Source organism: Candoia aspera, chromosome 2 (genome assembly GCF_035149785.1).
Source record: "Candoia aspera isolate rCanAsp1 chromosome 2, rCanAsp1.hap2, whole genome shotgun sequence".
NCBI classification, from domain to species: Eukaryota; Metazoa; Chordata; class Lepidosauria; order Squamata; family Boidae; genus Candoia; species Candoia aspera.
This window is the reverse complement of record NC_086154.1, coordinates 109220440-109246102: the sequence shown is the minus strand read 5'-3', so window position 1 is coordinate 109246102 and position 25663 is coordinate 109220440. Positions and strand designations below refer to the sequence as shown.

Here is a 25663-nt window from a genome sequence, read left to right as displayed (position 1 = left end):
CCAACACATGTTGTATAGAAACATTAGCTTGGATTAATCGTAAACAATCAAAACATTCTTAGTATGTTAGATCTTGTTTTAAAATATGGAGATGGATAGTCAGTCTCCAGCTGACATGATTGCAAACTCTCTTCTTTTTTGAAAATGCTCAGGATCCAAAACTTATGCTTAGATAATGCAGGTATCATCTAAGAGGCATCCATACCTCTGGGAGCATGAAAGGGAAATGCGTCTTTTAAAATGATGTCACCATTACCTGTTTTAAGAAGTAAATATTGAACATAGTGGTTTTTTAATAATTGTCTTCTTAATTTGGAAAATAGTTTTTTGCCTGCTCATTTAATACCTTTTAAAAATCAAATTGTAAAATTCCCAAGATTTTACATGTTCTACTCATACCATTACCCCTACCTTTCTTTGTAAATTGGCTATGCAACTGGAATCTCAGTATAGGGACAACTTTAAATATATAGTTTGACATTTAGCATTTGACTTTGTTTAATGCAGAGAGTTTAAAATGTGAATCATTAATTATACACAGTTGTGTGGAAAAATAAAATAGAAGGCCAATTTGCTGCAGTAAAAGGTTGTTGCTTAGCCAGCTGGCTAATTAAAAAATGCTCTCCTCCTTGCAGTAGACTTTTTTTTTTTAGCTATAGTCTTCTGTATTTATGATCTGAGCATTCTTCTAACCACACAACTTTCTTTTAGGAAAAAACTATATAAAGCTATTTAACTGTCTTTAGTGGTTGAAAAAAAGGTCTTAATCCCTTAGAGGTTCTTTAGAAAAGGTTATGTTGACATCTTGGATTTGGCAGAGCCAATTTCCAAAGTAACTTACTGAATGTTGGCCCTCTAAAAAAAATCCTCTGCTTTGCCCACCTGAAATGGAACATAGTATTGTGGCAGTCATATTGCTAGGCAACAAATGGGCAGTGTTGCCCATTTGAATGAATAGTATCAGTGTTTGAGAAACTGTGGATATGAAGGCAAAGTCTTGGCAAATTACAAAAGACTTGCTACAGATCCCAGTGTCTAATTTAATAAGAATTTGTGCTTTTTTATGCTTGTCCTTTTTCTTCATTTCCCTTGTACCCTTCATCACGGTCGTTCTGCTTTCTCATATTTTATACTTAATATTTCAGGAGTGCTCTGAGTCAATTGTTCCCTTCCCTGGCACACAGCTCTTTGTAAGCATAAAGCTAAGCTATAATGCTAGTTGATATTGCAGTCACTCTCTGTTAGTTGAATCTAATCAGTCATAGAATCATAAAATGGAGGGCCAGAAGTCCTGTATCTCTTCATATACATTCAAGTTCATATCTGTACTGTTGTGCCTACAAAAATGTGTGAACAGCTTCTCAATAATTATTTCAACATTGGGAGAGGGTTCTGCAAGTTGTTAATGCTTTTCTCACACTTTGGGGTTAAAAGCCTCTATAATCCAATAGTTTTTTCACCATGGAAAGCAGCTGGGCACCTATGGTAAGCCAACAAGCCAGGCATGAAACAAAAACCTCCATCCCATGTTCCACAGGTAATAAGAGAACATATATTGTTACTGCCAATTGTATCATACATGCCAGTGAATTCCATTGTTTTAGTTGTCAGAAATAGCTTTTCCTTTTATCTGTATTCAGCTGCTGCATTGATTGGCCCTGGATATCTCATGAATGGTTACCTTAGGAAGGAGGGAGAAAAGTTTCTTTATTCATTTCTCCATAATCATGCATCATATATCTTGACAGTCATATCCTTTTTATTCGCCCTTTCCTTAAGCTTAAAATACCCCCATTACCATAATCTTTCTTTAAAGGCTCTAACCTTTTCAGAATTTCAATTATCCATTTTTGCTTCTTTTTGAAGTGAGACCAGAACTGTAAAACAAGATTTCACCATAGATTTGTCTGATAGCTTTTATATTCCACATATGTTTCTCATGATGGAATTTTCCTTTTTCACAGCAACCAAGCCTTGGATTATTGAACTCATTGAGCTCTCCACCATAATCCCAGACCACTTTCCTGTCAGCTACCATCACCTTAGACCAGTGTTTCTCAACCATGGCAACTTTCAGATGTGTGGACTTCAACTCCCAGAATTCCCCAGCCGGCAAGTCTGGCTGGGAAATTCTGGGAGTTGAAGTCCACACATCTGAAAGTTGCCATGGTTGAGAAATACTGCCTCAGACCATGTTAGCATATACATGAAGTTAGTATTCTTTGCTGCATTGTGCAGCAACTTGCTCTGCACTTTGAGCACCCCATTCCCCCAATCTGGAAATACACTTTCCAAGCTCTTTGGTCCCCCTTTTTTGTTTATTTCAAACAACCTAAATTTGGTAAATGCAACATAAATTGCATTAAGGTATAAATAAATTACTGGGACAACAAATATTTATTGCATTTAACTGTAAAACTTCATGAGACGAAATATTGGGAATATGGTTGATTTTGAAGTATCTACAATTCACTTGAAGTATAAAGTTCTCTTCTAAATTTAGGCTTTCGGTTGCATATGCTATGCATTTGTATTGTAAGCCTCTGAATAGCAATCTCTTGCATAGAGTTAGGTAATTAATACTGCATATTTTAAAGGGCTTTTTGCTAATCTTTTGTTGTTTTTCTTTACTTGTCCTTAGGACTTTTCAGAACTGGAGAAGAGAGATCCCCAGGAGTTAGTTGGTAAGTACTAACAAATGTGATATTTTCTATTTGTAAAAGTTTTATTTTTGCTCATTTTTTTTCTTGAACGATTAATGCTATTTTGAATTTTCATGCAGTTCAATTTTTACTATAGAATCAAGGGGGGCAATGCATTCACAGAGAACTCACCAATGTACTATTGTTTTCCACCATCTGCTACTGTTGTCCTTAGATGTAGGGAAAAAGGGAACTTACCCACATTCCAAAAGCAACAAGGCTAGTGGATAGAGGCGAAAGAAGAAAGGCTCCACAGCCTGGGCCTAACTTCTGCAAGGTGGCTCTGTTCTCCTTCCTGTGACCTTTTTTCTTCTCTCTGCATAATCGTGTTTCTTCCTCTTTGCTTGAGCTTGCTCCAGTGCATGCTTATTCATAACTCTTCACAACCAGCACTTTTCCTCCTACATTATAAGAATTACACCTCTTGCAGCTATCCTTCTCATTATTCTCACGCAATCATTTCTTTTTCATGCTTATTCTCTCCCATTTGTGCCAAATGTTCCTCCTTTCCATCAAATGGCCACAGAAGGCAACAATTATCCTGTCCATGCAATGGCTGGGGAATTCTGGGAGTTGAAGTCCACACAGCTTAAAGTTGCCAAGGTTGAGAAACACTGGTCTACATCATAAACCATACAAGGATCCTTTTGTTTGCTCAGACTACAGATGAACTTTGGAAGTTCACCACCCACTTTAGTAATCATGTTTATTTTCTGTTTAATTATTAAATGGACCCATTCTATATTTTTAAGTCATTCTGAGGATACTGCTGGGGAAAAGTTACTTGTGAAAAAAAAATCCAAATCTGTTCACTGACTTCCTGGTCCCACAGATTAATATTTTCTTTCTATAAATGGATTGATGCTTCTTCCTGATGCAGGAATCAAAGACCCAAACAATCATTCTGTCTATATAGTTTAGGAAGAATAATTGGTACAACACTGAGATTTTTTTTAGCACTTGTGAAAATATTGTTAAGATCATATCCCAGACCTGCAAATGCACATTATAAGAAATTAATATTAAAATATGTTGATTTCATTGTGCATTCCTGAGTCCATGAGTAAGTTGGTAAGTTAATGGTAGTTCTCTTGCAAAATGTATGATTGATTGGCGCATTGATGCTGCTGATATGTCTCTCTTGCTGCTGCCAGAAAGTAAGAAAACCTCTGCTTTGCATAACATTAAAACTGTTTGGGACTGAAAGGAACGCCAGTTTAAAATTCATTGCTCCCTGTTGTGTCTACAAGGATTTTTGTGCACATTGAATACTTGGGTGCAGTACTTCAGCCAGACGTAAGTAGGTAAACTATTTCATTTTGAAAAGGGCTGGCTGACCCATTTTTTTTTTAGCAGAATACATTGCTTATTTATTTATTTATACGCATAATTTTGCAATGTAGCTAAAGCACAAAACCATTTCAACGTGAGATGCAGACAATACTCTCATATTTTCCTTTTACAAAATTAAGCATCTTTCCTTCAAAAATTAATTTAAATGTTAATCTTTTGTTGTAACTCTAGCTTCTTATGATTTCGGTTTGGGGTTTTTTTATGCAGACACCCATACTTTCTGAAGATTGTATTCATTTATATTTTACCTGTTTTCTGGGAGCTCAAGGCAGCTTACATGGTGATTTCTACTCATTTTACACCCAAAACAAAATCCTGTAAGGTAGATTGCTCTGAGGGAAGATGGGCCACCCAAAGCTATCCAGTGAAATCTGTTGTTAACTGGGGTCTTCAGTCTGTGTTGTACCAGTCCAGTCCAACCCAGTACCTTAAATGCTATAATAAACTAGCTTTTTTTCCCTCTTATTTATTCTTCCAACCTTATACATATACATACACCTATAGATATAATATACATGAATGAACCAAACTGTTGGCAGTGGAGCCCAAGTTAAATACCATCCTCCAAACACCCAGGGTCATTACTGGGAAATGAAGATGATGGGTGAGATTAGAAGCCAGCACATTAGACTGCAGCATGACCAGCCACTTGGTGAAAATATGAAAAAGGGACCTCAGAACTGCCACATAAATGGGGGGGAGGGGTGTAGAGTGGAAAAAGATGGGAGTGGGGCATGGCAGTGAGAGACAGCATGAATGAACCAGTTTTGATAAGATCATGAAAGAGTTGAAAATGATTGATAGTCCTGGAATAAAGAGAAAAGTTGAGGACTGTTAGTAAGCTGCCAGGGGGAAAAGAGTAGATAGAGTGTTAATTGAACAGGAATTTGGCTTAGGCAATGAACATGAAGAGATTTGACTTAAGAGCAATCTTGGAAAAATAATTTTGAAATAATTTATCTAAAGTTAATTTGCAGAGGGCTAATTGGCTTGCTTTCTCTTGGACATGGGCAGCTCCCACTCCATGAAGCAAAAGGCAAGTTTCAGTCTCACTGTATGCCTTCTATAAAGTGAGAATTATGGTGCTATAATGTATTGCCATAATGATTGACCATAACTTTTTAGGAATCATTTTATGATTGACTGCACCTAGATTGCGCATGCCCTAGTTTTTAGCCATTTTATTCTAGCATTCTTAAGAGTTCATAAAATGGTTGGGGAGTCTTGATATAGAAGTGAAAACCTGCCCTGTTCTTCTATACGATTACACTTTTGAGCATGGACCTGGATAATATGATGACTTTTCTACAGCGTATGTTGCAGAATCTCTGGTACTTCGCTACAGGGATAACATGCAATAATATCAACCTTATTATGCTTTAAGAGATTATTAAAAATTGAACTATTCTTAATGTTGCCATGTATTTTTATTGCTTACCTGTTGATTGTTTCTGTGATTTTTATTGAATGGCTTTGATCTTCTTGTGATTGCTTACTTGGATGTGTAATTGCATTGTGGATGTTTTGTTACTGCTATGATTGTAACCTGCTGAGAGTCCATTGATTGTGGTAGATAAACATAAATAACTAGTGGGTTGCTACACAGAAAGGCTTTCTCAGAGGGAATAGTCAATTTCAAATGGTTTCTGCAAACCTTATGCATCATGTTCATCCATCCATAGAGGGAAATTTGAAAACTAATGAAAAACTCAGTTTTCAGGAAATACCGTAAATGCATAATATAATGTAGAACTTGTGAGGTTCAAGGAAAGATCTGTAGTTGATTTGAGGAGAAACCTGGATCCTGTTCATGGGTGGCAGAAGTACCAATAAGACAATGGAGGCTTTTGGTTTGGAGAAATGCAAGGTGATACAGCTATGCGGAGTTCCTTTAAGGGCAAGGGAAGTGCCTTTGAGTCAGTCTTGACTCCTGACAACTTCCTCGACAAGTCCCTGCAGTTTTATTGGCAAGATTTTGGAAGTGGTTTGCCATGGCCTGCTTCCTAGGGCTGAGAGAGAGCGACTGGCCCAAGGTCACCCAGCTGTTTTTGTGCCTAAGACTGAACTAGGACGGTCTCCCAGTTTCTAGCCTGGTGCCTTAACCACTACCCTAAAGTGGTTCTTTAATGTTAGGCAGTAAAAAATTAACTGCCAATAAAAGGCATTTGTGCAGTATGTGGGTAAAAACAACTAAGCAAAGCAGATTTCTTATACTGCTGATGATGGAATATTTCAGTGATACATTTCCAATTCCAGTCAAGCCCCAGCTTATTAAAGTGGCTTGCATTGCCTTAGTCAAACCCTTTGTCAAAGCCAAAGCTGCAAGGTATGGATAATTATTTATTTTACAAATGTGCTGGTGGTTGTACTCATAATGGTGACTCATATTTAGAGTCAACATCCTGGATTCCTGATGCAGTATTCTTTAGTCTGGAAAGCAGCAAGGGTACACACCCTGTCAGGAGTTGCAGCCAGTGTTACTGATTTGGACTTGAGCAAAAGTGAAAATTGATCTTTGCCAAAATAGCACAATGAAGAATACATAAATGTCTACCATTGCATCCTGGCATTGTGCTCCTTTTCAAGGGAAAGATAGTGAAAATAGCAGATATAATAAACCTTTGTTTTCTTCTGTCTTTATATTGTAATAATCTCAGGCGTAGGTATCCGGTTGATTTAAAAACCCACACACATGCTTTCCCTACCTCTCTAGTTGCTTTTTAATATTTTTTTATAATCTCTTTCATTGTCTTTCTCCTAAAGGACTAGTGTAATATGTTAGTTATTGTGCTGGACTAATATAGGAAAACTCAGGATCAAGTCATCCATTGGACCATAGAGCAGCTAGGGTGACTTTAGGCACCCATTAGAAAATGAGCGTAGAATACAGCATAATCTAGAACCAAAAGATGAAAGAACAGCAACATCTGCTCTTTAATATTTGCCGTTTGATCCATCAGTCTTCCTGCAGCATGCTATTTCTGTGTGATTTCTCTGAACATGCCTTCTACATTTTCTTACATAAAATGGTAGTAAAGGGGAGCTTTAGGAAAACCCAAAGGTCTTGTTTATAGGTGACATACAGTAAATAAGTTCTCTATTCTCCATTATTTCAGTTTAGGCTAAGTAATATGTTCAAAGTTTTGCCCTTATGAAATCCCCAAAAATACTTACACCTCACCTTTTCTCAGATGTCTGGACTCTTGTCTAAACTCCAGGATAAGTAAACATCATTTGTGTTTTGCTGTATGCCTCCCTATCCCCATTGAAGTGCAGTTCTTAATTAGAAACAATCACCCAACTCTCACATCCGTAGCTATAATCTGAAGCAGGTCGGTAGTTTGTTGTCCAGAGGTCCTGGAACCAGATTGTGTTTCTCTGGAGATGTTGGCAAGCTTTCTTTTCCCACAGAAACACATTCCCTAGAAATGTCAAAGGACATTTCTTTGTTGCTTGTGACTGCTGGAGAATTCAATTTTGTATACTACCCTGGAAGAAAAGCTACAACTGAGGAGCTGTTCCAATTAGAGAATCTTCAACAAATCTCCAAAGCTTGACAGTAGAACAAAAATTCAGATGAATGTATTACCTATACTGTATATCACAGTGGAGGCGTAGATGAGAGCCACTATTGGTAAGCTAGACACAGATTTGTGGCTTTACCTTTATTTGTGTTTACTCTTTTCATAGACAGCGGAGAAAGGTAATAAAAATGCAATCTACCAAGAGGCTCAGAGCTTAGTACTATTAGAATGGTAGAAAATAATGAAAAGAGGTTTTCTTCTTTTCTGTGGATTGCCCCACCCTACTATGTTTTTTGTAGTGACAATTGAAAGTTCAGTAAAAATACTTGTTCACAAATGAGCTTTTCAGACTAAAGACATAGCCTGATGCCAAGGGCAGAACTGGAGTGCATCACCCAATGTTGCCTTGGAATAATACACTTGGAAAAGCAGCCTTTTTTCTGTCCTTGTCAGGTGTCCTGTGTCTCCAGTTCTCTCCCATTGCCAATAGTTTGTACACAACCCTGCTGAATGTTTATCAGAGTATGCCCTTATTTTTGTTCTTGCAATGTGTTTTAAATGAGGAATGTCAACCAACACTTGTAGCATGTTGAAGCTCTCACATTTTAGTCCAATAATCAAACCCGTGATTAACAAATGACTTAGGAAAAACAAACAAACAGATTGCCTGTATATTGAAAAACCTCTAGATTGACAACCTTTCACACTGAAGGCTGCTCATACTGTAGGTTTTAAAATGCAAATTTCGGCTATATAGCAACACCAATATTCTTGATCCTTAAAATATTCAATTAGTATGACCTACCAGCTCCAGGCAAAGTAGCCAGTAGCAAGCAGTTGGAGATGGTGAAAAGTATAGTTCAGAATATATGGAGAGAAGCGTATTGTGTGCATGCTTGCTTGTCAATTAACATGCTTCCCAGATCCGTTACACGCGCCTGGGAAAGTAACCTTGAACAGGAGTGCAAACCCAAACATACATTCCAAAGTTCCAAAACAAAGCAGAGCGCAGGAATGGAAAAAACCCAGCCATGAGCAAGGCGGGTATACACGGAAAAACGGTTTGACATGTGAAACGTTACGATGTTAACAGAACATTGAAATGGGGAGCATGACATATCGCCCCCCCCCCCAGAACAGTGCTAAGGAGCAGGTTTGTCGGGGTAGGTAGAGTGAAAACAGGCAACCAGGCGGGGTGAGCGGACATCGGGGGCAGAAACCCATTCAGGATGAGGGAAATGCTTCCAGCGAACGAGGTATTGCAAAGTGGAACACTGGCGGCGGGAGTCAAGGATTTCAGTAACCTCGAAGTGTTGTTGGTCATCAATCATGATCGGAGGTGGTGGAGCCAGTTGGGGATGCCAGCGGTCCGACTGCAGGTAGGGCTTGAGCAAGCTGCAATGGAAAACAGGATGTAAACGCTTGAGGTTATGGGGTAAATCAAGTTTAAAAGTAACAGGGTTAATTTGTGCAACAATGGGAAAAGGACCCACAAATTTAGGGCCAAGTTTCTTGGAGGGTTGTGGTGATTTGATGAATTTTGTCGATAAGTAGACTTTATCACCCACAGCAAAAGTAGGTTCGCGGGAGCGTTTAGCATCGGCATGGCGTTTGTAGGTGGTCTGGGCATGGTTTAGAGCTTGTTGAATGTTTAGCCACGAGTCTTTGAGAGTGTCAGCCCAGTCAGTGAGAGAGGCTGGGAGCGGCTGCGGGTGCGGGAGTTCAGGGATCGGGACGAACTCACGCCCAAAGACAGCTTTAAAGGGAACTTGACCGGTGCTTTGATGCACGGCGTTGTTATAAGCGACTTCAGCAAATGGGAGTAAGTCCACCCAGTTGTCCTGTTGGTAATTGACAAAAGCTCAAAGGTATTGCTCAAGAGTAGAATTAACTGCTTCAGTAGATCCATCCGTTTCCGGATGCCAAGCGGTGGAGAGGGCTTGCTTGGTGCCAAGCAGTTTCAAAAATGCCCGCCAAAACTGTGACGTAAATTGTGTGCCCCTGTCACTCACCAAACGGGCGGGGATTCCGTGAAGGTGGTACACGTGAACGAGGAAGAGGCGTGCCAGCTGTTGCGCGGTGGGAATAGAGGCGCAAGGGATGAAATGCGCTTGTTTAGAAAAAAAAATCTTTGACCACCCAAATGACAGTTTTTCGTTGACTGGGTGGCAGGTCGACAATAAAGTCCATGGATATGTCCTGCCATGGGAAAGACGGGGTGGCAACCGGTTGGAGGAGACCCTGAGGCTTGCCTGTCTTGCGCTTTGTAGCCGCGCAGACAGGGCATGCAGTGACATATGCCTTAAGGTCCTTTAACAAAGTTGGCCACCAGAATTGACGCCTAACTAGGTGAAGTGTTTTAAGATATCCAAAATGTCCAGCCAACTTGTCGTCGTGGCAATGCTGGAGGATCGTTTTCCGCAAAGCGTCAGGCACATAGAGACGATCGTTTCGCCAAGCAAAATTGTCAGTGAAAGTTACAGTGTGGAGGTTTGCTTGCAACCAAGTATCATTTTTAAGGTGGAATAGCAACTGTTGTTGCAAGTCTGATGGAATTGGCAAGTGCGGTGACCGGGAGGGAGGCGGAGCGGCTTGAGATTGAGTTTGTTGCGCTCGCGCTTGGCTGCGTGTCACCGCTGCCAGACTCAGTTGCTTTTCCGTCCACACAGTACCCTGTACCAATGGCCCTGGGCCAGCATCTTGGGGTCTGCGTGATAGCGCATCAGCTAAAAAGTTTTTCTTGCCTGGTATGAATTTAAGGGTAAAATCAAAACGACTGAAAAATTCAGCCCAGCGAAGTTGTTTGGGGCTGAGTTTTCGACTGGTGCTTAATGCTTCCAGGTTTTTATGGTCAGTCCAGACTTCAAAAGGGTTTGAAGCCCCTTCTAATAAGTGGCACCAAGTTTCTAAAGCGGTTTTTACAGCAAAAGCTTCTTTTTCCCAAACATGCCACCGTCTCTCTGTTTCGGTGAACTTGCGAGAGAGGTAAGCACAGGGTTTTAAGGTGTCAGACTGGTCTGACTGGAGCAGTACTGCCCCGACGGAAAAATCGGAGGCATCCACCTGTACTACGAAAGGCTTGGTGGGGTCTGGATGCTGCAAAATGGGTTCGGTAGTGAAGATTTGTTTGAGCGCCTCGAATGCCTGTTGGCAAGTTGGAGTCCATTTAAGGAGCGCTCCCGGGTTCTTAGAGCGTCGCGTATCCCCCTGCGCTTTAGTTTTTAACAGTTCAGTAAGGGGGAGGGCGATTTCTGCAAAATTTTGGGCAAATGCCCTGTAGAAATTGGCGAATCCAAGGAAACTTTGTAATTGCCTCCTGGTACATGGAGGCTCCCATGCCACAATCGCTTCAACCTTGGCAGGGTCCATTTCAATACCTTTAGCGGAAATTCTATATCCTAGATAATCGATTTGTGATTGATGGAAGGCACACTTGGACAGTTTAGCATACAACTCAGCTTTTCTCAATTTAGTAAGCACTTGACGCACCAAGTGAATATGTTCTGACATGGTTTCAGTATAAATCAATACATCATCCAAATACACCAGTACTCCCTTAAACAGGTGGTCTTGCAAGACCTCATTGATAAGTTGCATAAAAACCCCAGGTGCCTCCAATAAACCAAAGGGCAGGACTTTGTATTGGAAAGCCCCAAGAGGACAGTTAAACGCTGTTTTCCACTCATCCCCTTCCCTTATGCGAATGCGAAAATAGGCTTCTCTCAGATCCAATTTTGAGAAGATTTTGCCTCTGGCCAGATGTGATAACATATCTTTGATAAGGGGCAAAGGATATTTATTTAATATTGAGACTGCATTGAGCCCGTGGAAATCGGTACACAGCCTCAAGGAGCCATCCTTTTTTGGTCTAAAGAGAACAGGGGCCCCCACCGGGGAGTTTGCAGGCTCAATGAAACCCCTAGCCAGGTTTTTGTCAATGAATTCCCTCAGCGTAGTTAGCTCTTTGGGAGACATGGGATAGATTTTTGGGTGAGGTAACTTTACATTAGGGAGAAATTCAATGGCACAGTCTGTTTTCCGGTGAGGTGGCAAGCGATCTGCTTCCTTCTCCCCGAACACATCAGCCAGATCCTGGTATTGGTTGGGCAATCCTTCTAGCGGCGTAAGTGTTTGTACTGCCACCCGTCCTCCCTCCATGTCCTCTAACAAGTCCTTTTCAGGTACCTTATAAAATCCATCAGCAAACGTTACAGTTCTGTGCAGCCAGTTGATGAAAGGGTTTTGTTGCACAAACCAAGGCATTCCTAAAATCACCAAAGGGCCCCCCACTGGAGCTATGACAAAAGGCAATTTCTCCCAATGGGTACCCATCTGTAAAGCCACCAGTCCTGTAGAGTGGGTGACTGCTTTCCCCCCCGCCATGGTTCCATCCAATTGCGTGAAGATCATGGGCCGTGGCAAAGGGAACGTGGGTAATTCTAGGGCAGCTACAACATCAGGATGCATCAGCGAACGGGAGCAACCCGAGTCCAGCATGGCCCAGAGTTCAACAGTTTTGGTTCTAGAGCCCAATTTTACTTTGACAGTCATTGTAGGGAAGTTCCCACTCACCAAATCGTGGTCGCACCCGGTTTCTTCCACCTGCCCAACGGCGCCCTTCAGGGCAGGTGGAAGGCTTTTCCCGCCGGCTGGTCAAACTGTAATTCCTCTTCCCCGAATGGAAGGTCTGGAGGGTCGAGTTCGGCGCATGCAGCCTTCATCTTGCGCGGGAGGGATGGCGATTTCCCTGGCGCTTTTCCTGGCCGTTCCTCTGGTCGGCGTCTTGTGCACGAAGTGGCACGATGCCCATCTTTCCCGCATCTCAAGCACTGACCTTTTGCAAATCGTCGCTCCCTTTCTTCCTCCCAGGCTTTTGGTTTAGGGTGACTCGAATATCCCGTAGCACGAGCTCCCTTCGCGATTCAGGTTTGTCTCAGTTCCTTACTATGGGCATACATTTGCAGAGCGTTTTCCGCACTGCCCGCCAACTGAATCCAGCCGTATAAAGTTTTAGGATCGTCCCTACACAAAGCCCAATGGAGGATTTCCGTCTCCAGCCCTTGTTTGAACATCTCTACCAAGGTTGATTGGGACCAGTCCTCCACCTTTCCCGCCAGGGCTTTAAATTCCAAAGCATAGTCTGCGACAGAGAGGGTTCCTTGATAAAGTTTTCTCAGGGAGTTCTTTGCTCTCTCTTGGGCCGATGGGTCTTCTAAGTGCTGTTTTAGCGCCCACAGAAACTCATCAAAGTCCTCTAACTCCATGGCCTCCGCTTGGCACAGCTGTACGTACCAATCGGCTGCCCTCCCCTTCAGCTTGTTGGCAATAAAATTAATCTTGCCCTGTTCTGACCGAAAACTTCGCCCCCAATCCTCCATATAATGTCTAGCATTTGTGATGAAGAAGGAGAGCGTGGTAGGATCCCCATCAAACTTCACCCCAAAGGGTGGAAAGGTTCTTACCGGCTCCACTGGCTGTGGTGGCTCTGCAAACAACAGTGTCCGTCGAGCCCCCAGTGGGGGTCGATCTCTGGATGCCCCCAGCTCCCTTCCTCCCAACTGACGGGGAGCCCGAGTCTTACTTCTTCCCCGGAATGATGACAGGGACCTCTGTCTTGGGAAAGCCAGCTGAGAGGGGTCTTCTTCCCAGTCTTCCTGTAGGGACCCCGGGCCCCTGGGGATATCCTTTAATAGGGTCACTATCATATCCATTTTGTCCTCTATTGCTTTCATGCGGGCAGGGGTAACCGGCTCTTCCAAGGGTCTATTGGTCACCACCACCCTCGGTGATAAGGGGATTTCGGGTTCCCAGGATGGTTGTGGAGATCCCCTTCCCGGTGCTGCTTCCACTTCGAGTTGGGGTTCACCCCCTGTGGCGCCCTGCACTGCCAACAATAGCTCATCCAATTGGACCTCTCGCCTCTCCCGACGTGCTGCCCTTTGCGCTCTCGAAGTTGGAGCTAGCAGAGTCTTCGTCGAGTCCGGCTCTTCGCTCCCTTCACACTCGCGAAGCGGAGGTTCGATCATCGCTAGCGCTCCTCTTTACCCAAACTTTGGATGGGGCTAGCGGAAATGATATAAATGATTCTCAGCTTTATGTAATGGTTGCCTAATCCCAAATACTCAGTCTCACAAGCTCGGGCTTAAAGATAACTGATTTATTAAAGGAATAGTATGCAAATATAGAGAAAGCTGAGAATGAGCCAAAGCGCGCGAAATATAAACTTAAAAGCCTTGCCTTCAATTCAGTCCCGCCCCAAGCACCCGTCAGCATGCACCCCCTCCCAGGTGCTAGGATCCGTTACACGCGCCTGGGAAAGTAACCTTGAACAGGAGTGCAAACCCAAACATACATTCCAAAGTTCCAAAACAAAGCAGAGCGCAGGAATGGAAAAAACCCAGCCATGAGCAAGGCGAGTATACACGGAAAAACAGTTTGACATGTGAAACGTTACGATGTTAACAGAACATTGAAATGGGGAACATGACAACTTAGCTGTTTGGATTATCTGTTGTTAAGATCAGAATCCAGCTCATTCTTAAATTACATAAATATACATTAAATAAGCTTAATTTGCTAAAACTTCTAATTCTGATGGCCCTTTCTCTCTTTCTAGCTTCCTTCTCTGAGCGTGTAAGGAACATGTCACCTGATGAGATCAAAATCCCCCCAGAACCACAAGGCAGATGTTCCAACCACCTACAGGTGAGATTTTCCTTGAATTTTTTCCTGTTTCTAATCACCAAGATTTTCTGTTATTTAATCACCATCTTGAGTATTATCTAAGATTCTGCAAAGGGTATTTGCTTCAGGAGCCTCATACACAGGTCTTGAGCGTGCATATACTCTCATATTACAGCTGACTCCTATTATAATGGCTTTACAATTGTTATTGTTGTTACAGATTATTTGTATATGTTGAGATCAGGTGATCTAAAAGCAGAGCAAGGTTTTATTTAAAAAGTTTATTCCTGAAGGCTGGATAAGTTGCAGAATGGCATGAACATGGAACAGAGATGAAGGAATGAAGATTTGGAGAAAATCTGAGGCCTTTTCTTATTGTTATTGGAACTGTCTTCTATAAGGAGTCCTGGTACTCAAGCCAGTATTTCAACTGCAATGACTTGTCTTATTATAAGAATTCCCCCATTGCCTCCTCCCCAAATAAAGTCCTAAACTTGATATTGAGAGATTATGCAAACACATTGTTTATTTGTTAGATTTATATCCTGTCTTTGATTTAGGAGCACAGTGTAGCTAAACAATGCTATCTTGTAAGTGATATGTGTTGGAGTGGATATTTATGATTGAATTAAAGGGTCACACACCCTTGGTAGAAATTTTAGTGCTGTTTAAACTGTAGTAGAAGGGTAGATGAGGGGGCTAAAAATGCAAAGATACTGCTGTAATTATGTTCATAAAGACACTGTACATTTTAAAATACCATCTAAGAATCTTGATAAGCAGTTTAGTGAATTCTGAATTTGCAGACTGAGTTCTGTTATATAGAGTATAGTATCCAAAACAGTAGAGATGGGGAAATATCTTCAAATTCACTGAACCCAACCTTACATGCAATAAGTATGTGTATTTAAAGAAATGTACATTCCTAGAACAAGAGATCCTGTCTGTCAGATGCTGATAAGCCAAATGATGCTGTTAAGTGTCACCTGTCAGGCTCTGCCTGAGACCCAATAAAAACACAGACGCTAGAGTAGACTTTAGGTTCTGGTTTTATTTGGGAATAGAATGCATACCCTTAGAAAAGCTGACAGTGAGTGGAGCGCGTCGGAACGGGATTTAAATAGCCCGTGCAGGTCAGCACTCCACCCCTTCTTCGGGTGCGCCCCGAGCCCCGTCGGTTCCGTTGCCGGTAGGTGAGGGGTCGTGGAGCCCCTCCTGTGCTCCGGGCGTTTCCTTGATTGCTTCCCTGGCCGGTGATGGTTCATTGCCGGGCGATCAGGTTCGTAATCTCTTTGACAGCTTGGGCGCACCTCGTGGTCTGGTCTTGTCAATTACCTTCTTTGCAACATTGTATCTCTCTCTTCCGCGCCTCCGGCTAGAGTTGACACTTTGTTGCCAGCCCCTGTTGCTCTCTTTTGTTAGCTAGTTGCCTTTTCCCTTAATCCGCCCGGTACCCATTTCCCTGCATTGTCATGCGAGCCGTTGCAATGTCACAAGCATCGCAACGGTGATCATGACATACTGCCCCCCTTTTGGAAGGTTAAGCCGCAGGTTTGGAGGGGTAGGCGGTATGGAAGGTGCGGATCAGGTTGGGGGCCTGGACGTCACGGGCAGCAACCCACTCAGTGTGGAAAGTGTTTCCACTTTACGAGGTATTGGAGGGAGCCCTGCCGCTTGTGGGAGTCAAGTACCTCCTTCACTTCAAAGTGTTGCTGCCCGTCTATCATCACTGGTGGGGGGGGGGGGCTTGCGTGGGTGCCACCGGGAGGGATCACTTGCCAGCTTGAGTAAGCTGCAGTGAAATACCGGGTGCAGTCTCTTTAAATTATGGGGCAGGTCCAAGCGCACCGTGACTGGGTTCACGATTTGTGTCACCTGGAATGGTCCAATAAACTTGGGGGCCAGCTTCTTCGACAGTTGCGGCGCTTTTATGAATCTGGTGGATAGATGGACCATGTCCCCCACCTGAAATGTTGGTTGCTGGCGCCGGTGTTTGTCTGCTTGTAATTTGTACGCCGTTTGTGCCTCCTTAAGCGCGTCCTTGATGACCGGCCAGGAATCTGCGAGTTTCTCACCCCAATCACAGGCGGCCACAGTTGGGGATGGAGGCTGAGGTAGTTCAGGGATGGGGATGAACTCCCGACCCGACACTACCCCAAAGGGGTTTTTTCCCGTGCTTTGGTGTATCGCGTTGTTGTATGCGACCTCTGCAAACGGGAGGAGGTCCACCCAGTCATCTTGGTGATAGTTTATGTAGGAGCGGAGGAATTGCTCCAGTGTGGCATTAAGGATCTCTGTGGATCCGTCTGTCTGGGGATGCCAGGAGGTTGACAGGGCTTGCTGGGTACCTATCAGTTTCAAAAAAGCCTGCCAAAACCTTGAGGTAAATTGTGTGCCCCTATCGGTCACCAAGCGGGAGGGGCAGCCGTGTAGGTGGTACACATGGACTAGGAACACTTTCGCCAGCTGTTGGGCTGACGGGATTGAGGCGCAAGGGATAAAATGTGCTTGTTTTGAAAAGTAGTCTTTTACCACCCAAATGACCATTTTCTTTTGGCTGGGCGGTAAGTCGACTATGAAGTCCATTGAGATTTCATCCCAAGGGCGGGAGGGTTCAGCCATGGGTTGCAGCAGCCCCTGGGGTTTGCCAGCCGGTCGCTTGGCCATAGCGCACACTGGGCAGGACGCCATATACGTCTTGACGTCCTTCCTCAGCGAGGGCCACCAAAACTGTCCCCGAGTCAGGTGTAGGGTTTTCAAGAACCCGAAGTGACCAGCCTGTTTGCTGTCATGAGATCTGTTGAGGATCGCCTGCCGTTGTGAGTCGGGTACATATAACCTTCCCTCCGCCCATGCGAGGTCCTGGTCCATAGTGACCTTGTTGGGGTTGGCGAGGAGCCAGGGGTCAGATTTTAATGCCGTTATAAAATCTGCCCGTAGCCCACCTGGCATTTGAGGTTGCCTGCATCTAGGGGCAGGTTGCGTCGTAGTTGTTTGCGGGGGGGGGGGGCAGGCTGTCCCCGAGCGCGACCCCGGGTGACCGCTGCCATACCCAGCTGGGAATCGGAAAGCACCGTCCCTATGATGTCGGAGATAGGCTCCGCATCCTGAGGCAGTCGGGAGAGTATGTCTGCCAGGAAGTTATTTTTGCCTGGTATGAACTTCAGCTGGAAGTTGAACCGGCTGAAGAACTGAGCCCAGCGTATTTGCTTGGGACTGAGGTGCCGGGGCGTACGGAGTGCCTCGAGGTTGCGGTGGTCTGTCCAGACCTCAAACGGGCAAGTCGTCCCTTCCAAAAGGTGACGCCAAGCCTCCAGCGCTGCTTTAACCGCAAATGCTTCCTTTTCCCACATGTGCCAGCGCCTCTCTGTCTCTGAGAATTTCCTCGAGAGATAGGCGCATGGCTTCAGGATTCCCGCGGAATCCTTTTGCAGCAGGATGGCGCCTATTGAGAAGTCAGAGGCGTCCACCTGCACCACAAAAGGCCGTTCGGGGTCCAGGTGAGCTAGAATTGGCTCCACTGTGAACAGCGCTTTTAGCCTGTCAAACACAGTTTGACAGGCAGGAGTCCAATTAAGTACGGCCCCCGGGTTTTTTACCTTGCGCGTCTCCCCGATGATGCCTTTGGTCTTGAGCAAATCGGTTAAGGGCAGGGCAATTTCCGCTAACCCCCTCGTGAAGGACCTATAAAAATTCGCGAACCCGAGGAAGCTTTGAAGCTGGTGCCTGGTGCGTGGGCGTTCCCAGCTCAAAACTGCCTGAACCTTTGTGGGGTCCATCTCTACGCCTTTGTCAGAGATTCGGTACCCTAGGTAGTCCAAGCGCGACTTGTGGAATTCGCACTTGGACAGCTTAGCGTAGAGTTTGGCTTTCCGGAGCTTAGTGAGGATTTGCCTCACTAACCTCTCATGTTCCCTCTGCGTCCTCGTGTAGATGAGGATATCATCCAGGTATCCAGTACGCCCTTGAATAGGTGTTCATGCAGTACCTCGTTGATGAGTTGCATGAAGACCCCCGGGGCCCCCGCAAGACCGAATGGCAGTACCTTGTATTGGAAGGAGCCCAAGGGGCAGTTGAATGCCATTTTCCACTCGTCCCCCTCCCTGATGCGGATTCTGTAATACTCCTCGCGGAGGTCGAGTTTGGAAAACACCCTTCCCTTTGACAGGTGTGCTAGCATGTCCTTTACGAGGGATAGGGGGTATTTGTTGGATAGGGAAGCGGAATTTAATCCACGGTAATCAGTGCATAGTCTCAGGGTGCCGTCCTTCTTTTTCCGAAATAGGACAGGTGCTCCAACTGGCGAGTTCGCTGGTTCTATGAAGCCCCTGGAGAGGTTTTTGTCCAAGAATTCCCGCAGTGCCTCTCTGGGTCATGGGGTAGATCTTGGGCTTGGGTAATGGGACGTCTGGGAGCAGTTCAATTGTGCAGTCCGTCTTGCGGTGGGGGGGTAATTGGTCCGCCTCCTCTTCTCCGGAGACATCTGCAAAGTCTGCATATTGCTCCGGCAGTCCTTCTGGGGGGGGGGGTGTCGTGGGTATGGTCGACGACTTCTGCCCTCCCCACCGTCGGAGCAGATGGTTTGTCCGGTGTCGGTGCCTGGTAGACCCCGTCTTTGAACTTGATGGAGCGTGTCCTCCAGTCTATGTGTGGGTTGTGGCGTGCTAGCCAGGGGATCCCCAGCACTACTATGGGTTTCCCTATCTGGGTTACCACAAAGTTTATGGATTCCTTGTGGGTGCCCATTGTCAGGTGACCTTTCCGGTCCTCTGGGTGGCCGCCGCCCCCCCCCCCCCCGCTGTAGAGCTGTCTAGTTGTTGGAACGCCAGTGGTTTAGGGAGGGGGGAACAGGGCAGTTTTAGTGCAGCGACAATGTCCAGGTAGATCAGATTTCTGGAGCACCCAGAATCCACCAGAGCTTCGACCGCAATGGCTCTAGGGCCATAAGAGAGTTTAATTGTCCCTGCCAGGATGGAGCAATCGTCACTCACCCTGGGGTTGTTGCGCCCCTTCTTCACCACCTGCCCAGCGGCGCTGCTTAGAGCAGATGGGGAGCGTTTTCTGCCGGCTGTTCTTGGGCGTTGATCGCGTCCCCTGCAAGGTAGGCATCCGCGTCCTCATCCGGGGTTGCTAACGCTCCTGTCAGGCGTCTGGGGGGGGTTGAATGGCTTGTGCGGCATCTTCAGTGTGGGTCTGGGCGGGCGATCCGTTGTCCTGTTTTTGGAACAGTCCGCCGCTCGGAGACCTGTCTTCCCACACCTTGTACACTGCCCGCGGGCAAGCCTCCGTTGTTGGTCCGCGTGCCAGGTCGGGTCTGACTGTGGGACTGGTCCTCTGGTGCTGGGAGGGATTTTGTCATCTGCGGTTGCAAGCAGGAACGTGCACTGAGCGTGCTCCACTTTTCCGGCTAGGCAAATCCACCCGTGAAGGGAGGCTGGGTCGTCCCTGTAGAGTGCCCATTGTAGCACCTCCCAGTTGAGGCCATGCTTGAACATGTCAATCAGGGTGGCCTCAGACCATTCCGTGATTTTGCCTGCAAGGACCTTGAACTCCAGGGCATAGTCGGCCGTTTTTCTTCCCTGGCGCAGCGCTTGAAGTGTGCACTTGGCCCTTTCCTTCGCCAGGGGGTCCTCAAAGTAATGCTTCAGCTCGGCTAGGAAGTTGTGGAAATTGGCCAAGGCTGGGGCTCCGGACTCGGACATCTGCACGTACCAGTCCGCAGCCCTGTCTTGGAGCTTGGTGGCCACTGCCGAGATTTTAGCGGCTTCTGTGCTGAAGCAATGGCCGTATTGGGCCATGTGGTCCCTCGCATTTGTTAGAAAGAACGACAGTTTCGTAGGGTTCCCGTCAAATTGTACGGGGAAGTCTTTGGAGAACCTCCCAATTTGCGGGACCCCTACCTGTGGGTGGTGAGGGATGGCTCCCACTGGCCTGGGGCCACGAAGCCCTGCGACAGAGTCTCGTGCTTGGCCCCTTCCGCTCGGGGTTGTTGGCGGGGTGGGTATGGTGCCTCGATCCCCTCTTGCCCCCTGTGCCACCTCAGTCTTGGAGTGCTCGCCTACGATTGTTGCCAGGGACTGGAGCATATGTTCCAGGTCTCGTACCTTGGCTTCCAGGGCCGTGTCCTTGTCTGGCGTGCTCCGGTCTGCTGATGTCGGGGACAGGAGCAGGTGTTCAAGGTATCATACCCTGGCTTCCAGGGCCGTGACCCTGTCTGGCATGCCCTGGTTGTCCGACGTCGGTGCTGCCGGATGCTGCCCGGTCTGTAGTCTTGCGCCTTCCTGCTTGGGCGTTTGGGGGTAGCGGAGCCTCCAGGTGGAGTAGGGTGTTCCCGTCCAGGGTCCTGCTCCGCCGGCCCATGTGAGGAGTTGCTGGTCCCCGACTTCGTCTTCCGTCGGGGGTCTCCCGTCTGGGTTGGAGCTCCAGGTCTGGAACTGGGGTGCGGTGTGGGCAGGGAGGGTGTCCGTGTCCCATTCCGGGTGCGCCGCCTCCAGCAGCTGTCGGGTCGCCTCTGCCTCTTGCGGGCCGTCCTTCACGCCTCTGGTGCGAAGTGCTGGCTCCGTTGCAGTCCCCGGTTCCGTTTTCCGCCAGTTGGTCTCTCCCGCGGAAAAATTTTCGTCCAGTGGAGCTTGGCGACTTTGGTTTGGTGACTCTCAGCTTTATGTCAGGCTCTGCCTGAGACCCAATAAAAACACAGACGCTAGAGTAGACTTTAGGTTCTGGTTTTATTTGGGAATGGAATGCATGCCCTTAGAAAAGCTGACAGTGAGTGGAGCGTGCCGGAACAGGATTTAAATAGCCCGTGCCGGTCAGCACTCCACCCCTTCTTACTTCGGGTGTGCCCCAAGCCCCGTCGGTTCTGTTGCCGGTAGGTGAGGGGTCGTGGAGCCCCTCCTGTGCTCCAGGCGTTTCCTTGATTGCTTCCCTGGCCGGTGATGGTTCATTGCCGGGCGATCAGGTTCGTAATCTCTTTGACAGCTCGGGCGTGCCTCGTGGTCTGGTCTTGTCAATTACCTTCTTTGCAACATTGTATCTCTCTCTTCCTGCCTCTGGCTAGAGTTGATACTTTGTTGCCAGCCCCTGTTGCTCTCTTTTGTTAGCTAGTTGCCTTTTCCCTTAATCCGCCCAGTACTCATTTCCCTGCATTGTCATGCGAGCCGTTGCGATGTCACAAGCATCGCAACGGTGATCATGACATCACCTGACCTTCACAGTAATCATCCTGATTCTTTTTAATGCAAAGCAGGCTGAAATCATTAAGAATATGTAAAACAGCAGCGTATTGATGTGGGAATCTGAAGAACGCCTTTTGAAGGGGGAGGAATGTCTGTGTTTGCCTATCAAGGTGTTTGGTTCTTTTCCTTTCAAGAAAAGCTGTCGCACACTGAACTCTTAAGGGACCTTTCATGTCTTTGGTGCTTTCAGACATGCTCAGCTCTATTGCAGATCTATATTTTTTTACAGGCTAAACATCCATTTCTTTAGTTTATCAACCAAAATTCCTGTTAATGTGTGACCATGCATAATTGTAATTATAACTACTGTGTTTAATTTTTTAAAGTACAACAATCTGTACAAGAGCAGTCTAGTTTATTCAGAATAGATTATGAATATTACACTGTTGCAGTATAATTAAAACAGGGTTGAGGAATCTGTGGCTCTTCAGATGTTATTGAACATAAACCCACAATAGCACTAAGTAATAGGGTCAATAATGAAAGGATGCTAGGAGCTTTAGTTCAGCAACATCTTGAGAGCCATTGGTTCTTTAACCCTATCTTCTGAGGATACCTGGGCTGTAATTCAAAACCTCTAGAATGTACTACATTTTGTATTTTGTATCTCTTGCTTTTTGGGAAAAAAGAAAGGTCAATTTACCTTCTCTTTCAATGCTATACGCCTGACTATTATCATTCCTTTGTCTCTATTCCTATATTTTGCCTTTAGGACAAAATACAGAAGCTGTATGAGAGGAAAATCAAGGAAGGTACAGACATGAACTATATCATTCAGAGGAAGAAAGAGTTCCGAAACCCCAGGTAAGAAGTAGTCAGGGAGCACATTTGTACGCCACCAAGCTCAAAACTTGAGTGAATGGCAAATGTTCATATGAAGGCTTTAGGTGTTTGCTGGGATCATAATATTGCCAGTTGAAATCTCCAACTCTCATGTTTAGATGTAACTATGAAGACTCAGAGGGACGCGGTGGCGCTGCGGGTTAAACCGCTGAGCTGTCGATCGGAAGGTCGGCGGTTCGAAACCGCGCGGCGGGGTGAGCTCCCGTTGTTAATCCCAGCTCCTGCACACCAAGCAGTTCGAAAACATGCAAATGTGAGTAGATTAATTGGTACCGCTTCGGCGGGAAGGTAACGGCGTTCCGTGAGTCATGCTGGCCACATGACCCGGAAGTGTCCTATGGACAACGCCGGCTCCAAGGCTTAGAAACGGAGATGAGCACCGCCCCCTAGAGTCGGACTCGACTGGACTTTACGTCAAGGGAAACCTTTACCTTTACCTTATGAAGACTCAGAGTCCAGAAGTAAACATCGTACTACCATTCAGAGAATGTCTGTGGTCTGTTCATGAGTTGGGGTTGGACTGGAGAGTGGGCAGTTTTCTTTCCTGGAACTAGCTCAGGATGACATGAATGGTTTTCTATGTAAAATATATTCATTAAGTTTGATGAAAATATGCAAATTGGTTGATGCTTGAGTATATACTTCCCCACCCCAAAAACAAAACCCTATAAAAGAAGATGAAGCCACACGAACATTCTAGATTCTGAAATGCCATTTCCTACAAATGATTGAGGGCTCATTTTTAACCATTCCCCAAGGTCAGTTGAATGGTTCACAATGGGTTTTGTAGGCAAGAGGCTTGGAGCATTTCATCTGTAGAAGTGGAAGAGCAATAATAGGTAGCATAACATAGCCATGGAAAGTTTCAGCCTTGATTCCCCACCCCCACCCCCGCAGGCCTCTGAGAAATAAATTAGACATTCTTTTTAGTGTGTTAGCAAAGCTTCCTGAAAATAATATAACTAATACAATCCAATGACAATTTTGAGCATAAATACTTCTAACACATACTGGTTTTCTCTAAGCAAGAAACTATTCAGTGATTTGAAAAAGGGTATGAAATACTGGAAATAGTATATTGCAATGCTTTATTTCAGCATCTATGAGAAGCTGATCCAGTTTTGTGCAATTGATGAACTTGGCACTAATTACCCCAAGGTAAGTAGATTTAAAAGACTGGCTTGAAAAGAACTTTTTCTAGTTCTTTTGTTGGTTATGAAAAGTAAACTCTTTCGCATCTAATCTGGTGAATGATGTTCTTTTCCAAATAGGAGCAGCTTCCTATTTTATGCCATGAGGAAAAAATGAGTATCACCAAAGTGGCAACAATTATAGTAGCTAAGGAAAGGGATTGTATAGTATTTGATACATCATGAGACACAGAACAGGCACAACCTTTACCTTTCTTCCATTATTATGAATTATTCTTCTTCATAGCTAGCACAAAAAAATGAAGATGAAGCTTTAGAACCATTGCTTCCCTGAATGTGTGGCCCATTCTACTTCCCACCAACCTAGCACAATTTGATATGTTCACTGCCTTGAGTTATATATTTAAAAAGTAGGATAAAAATCAACAACAACACTATCTTTCATGACAGTATGATTCAAATGGGAAATCTTTATCTGTTTAAAATATCTATAAATTTTTTTATGATAATCTATTTTAAGTAGGATGCAAAGTCAGGGTTTGTTTTTTTAAAAAAACATTGCATAGTTTAAAATCTACATATGTAACGGCTTTTTTCTGTCTTTTAGGACATGTTTGATCCTCATGGGTGGTCTGAGGATTCATATTATGAGGCACTAGGTATTGAAGATTCTTCTTTCATGGTTTCTCTAGATTTCTAAGTTCTACTGAAAATTGGGCAATGTTTGGTTAAAACAATGCGCTGTCTTTGTATGTTGTTTTTCTTCAAAGAGCTCAAATCATTCATTATGGCTTTTATTTCCCCTTTAACTGAATTGGAGGAAACTTGCAGTATTCTGTAGTCTGGAGAACGTTTTTAATAGATAGGGTTTGATGTTGAAAATAGTATTTGAGACAGTACTTCTTTTGACCCACATATTTGAATCTGTTGGGTGTGTTTACTGTTGTGTGGCTCTCTTTTCAGCAAAAGCACAGAAAATTGAAATGGACAAGCTAGAAAAGGCCAAGAAAGAGCGAACAAAGGTATCAGTTACATTTTAGAATGTAAAGAATTAAAGTTTAGCATTCCCAGCTTGCACTTTCATAAATCTGCAGTTTATCAAGTTAAGCAAATTAAAAATTCTTTTCTTGAACAAAGATGACAGATCTTTGTATTCCAAAAGCATAGATATGAATGAGAAGTAAGTGTGGTAATATATAGCCATGTTTCTGTTCCCAATAACCCGTCACTTTCCAATTTTTATTTATATTTGTGTGTGTGTACGTGTGTGAGAATCTTTATCTTGAAAAAATAGTTGTGTTAAGGAATTGTTTATCCCAGAACCAACCTGGTCTCCTTCCTGTAGAATCCAGTATATTTAGCTATTAAAGGTCTGGATTTAGTCTACATTATCCAAATAGTTAACAAGATATACATGAGAGTTTCTCAGCAGCACATGCTTGGGCCTTTGTTCTGGTCGCAGCCATTCACATTGTTCCCTATATTGTATTTTAATTGCACAGTTCTGTGATTCTGCTTCCTTCCTGCAGTGATCTTGGACCTGTAGATGTATGATCAGATTGTTGGGATTTTCCCAATTACTAAGTTGTCATTGGTAATGCAAACTCATCAGGTTATGCATGTAGAGACATGCATTCTAGAAGTTCTCATTTTCTTACGTTTTTGCTGTTAAATAGTATGAAGTTTGAATTAATTGTTTTAAAGCACTTTATCCTAATTAAGAGAGCCGGGATTTGAATAAGACTGAATAAGTTAGGAAATGGAGGTGGTTCCCTCTTGTCTGCTGTGCATGAAAAAAAAAACATTATTATTATTTCCTGGTAAATTGCTGTGTGCTTATTCATTGAATCTAGGTGATCCTGCCAGAATTGTTTGTTCTCAGTACAGACAACAAAAATGTGCTTGTAATAACATTTTTTCACTATGTTCTTAACACCTTTGGATAAAAATCATGAGCACAGGGTATGATTGCCCTTCCTTTTTTCCCCTAGATTGAATTTGTAACAGGCACTAAGAAAGGGACAACAAATGCTCCCTCTACAACCACCACAACAGCTAGCACTGTGGGTGGAGGTAAGTGAGATATCTAGCTTTGAATTTCTGTTCTTCCTTACTTCATGAAGCCATGCTTCCTCGTTTATCCACCACTGTTTCAACGTTGAAAAGAAAGA

At 44.6% G+C, this 25663-nt stretch overlaps 1 protein-coding gene across 3 annotated transcripts in view; it reads left to right on the top strand.

Annotated features, from left to right (window-relative positions):
* SAP30BP (SAP30 binding protein) overlaps positions 1 to 25663 on the top strand; it is a 46857-nt gene that overhangs the window by 18628 nt on the left and 2566 nt on the right. For all 3 annotated transcript variants that reach the window (XM_063293098.1, XM_063293096.1, XM_063293097.1), the window contains 7 exons: positions 2642 to 2684; positions 14196 to 14284; positions 22211 to 22302; positions 23439 to 23499; positions 24100 to 24151; positions 24456 to 24514; positions 25484 to 25565. In XM_063293098.1, coding sequence (XP_063149168.1) covers positions 2642 to 2684; positions 14196 to 14284; positions 22211 to 22302; positions 23439 to 23499; positions 24100 to 24151; positions 24456 to 24514; positions 25484 to 25565 — 478 coding nt within the window. The remainder of the gene's footprint in view (positions 1 to 2641; positions 2685 to 14195; positions 14285 to 22210; positions 22303 to 23438; positions 23500 to 24099; positions 24152 to 24455; positions 24515 to 25483; positions 25566 to 25663) is intronic.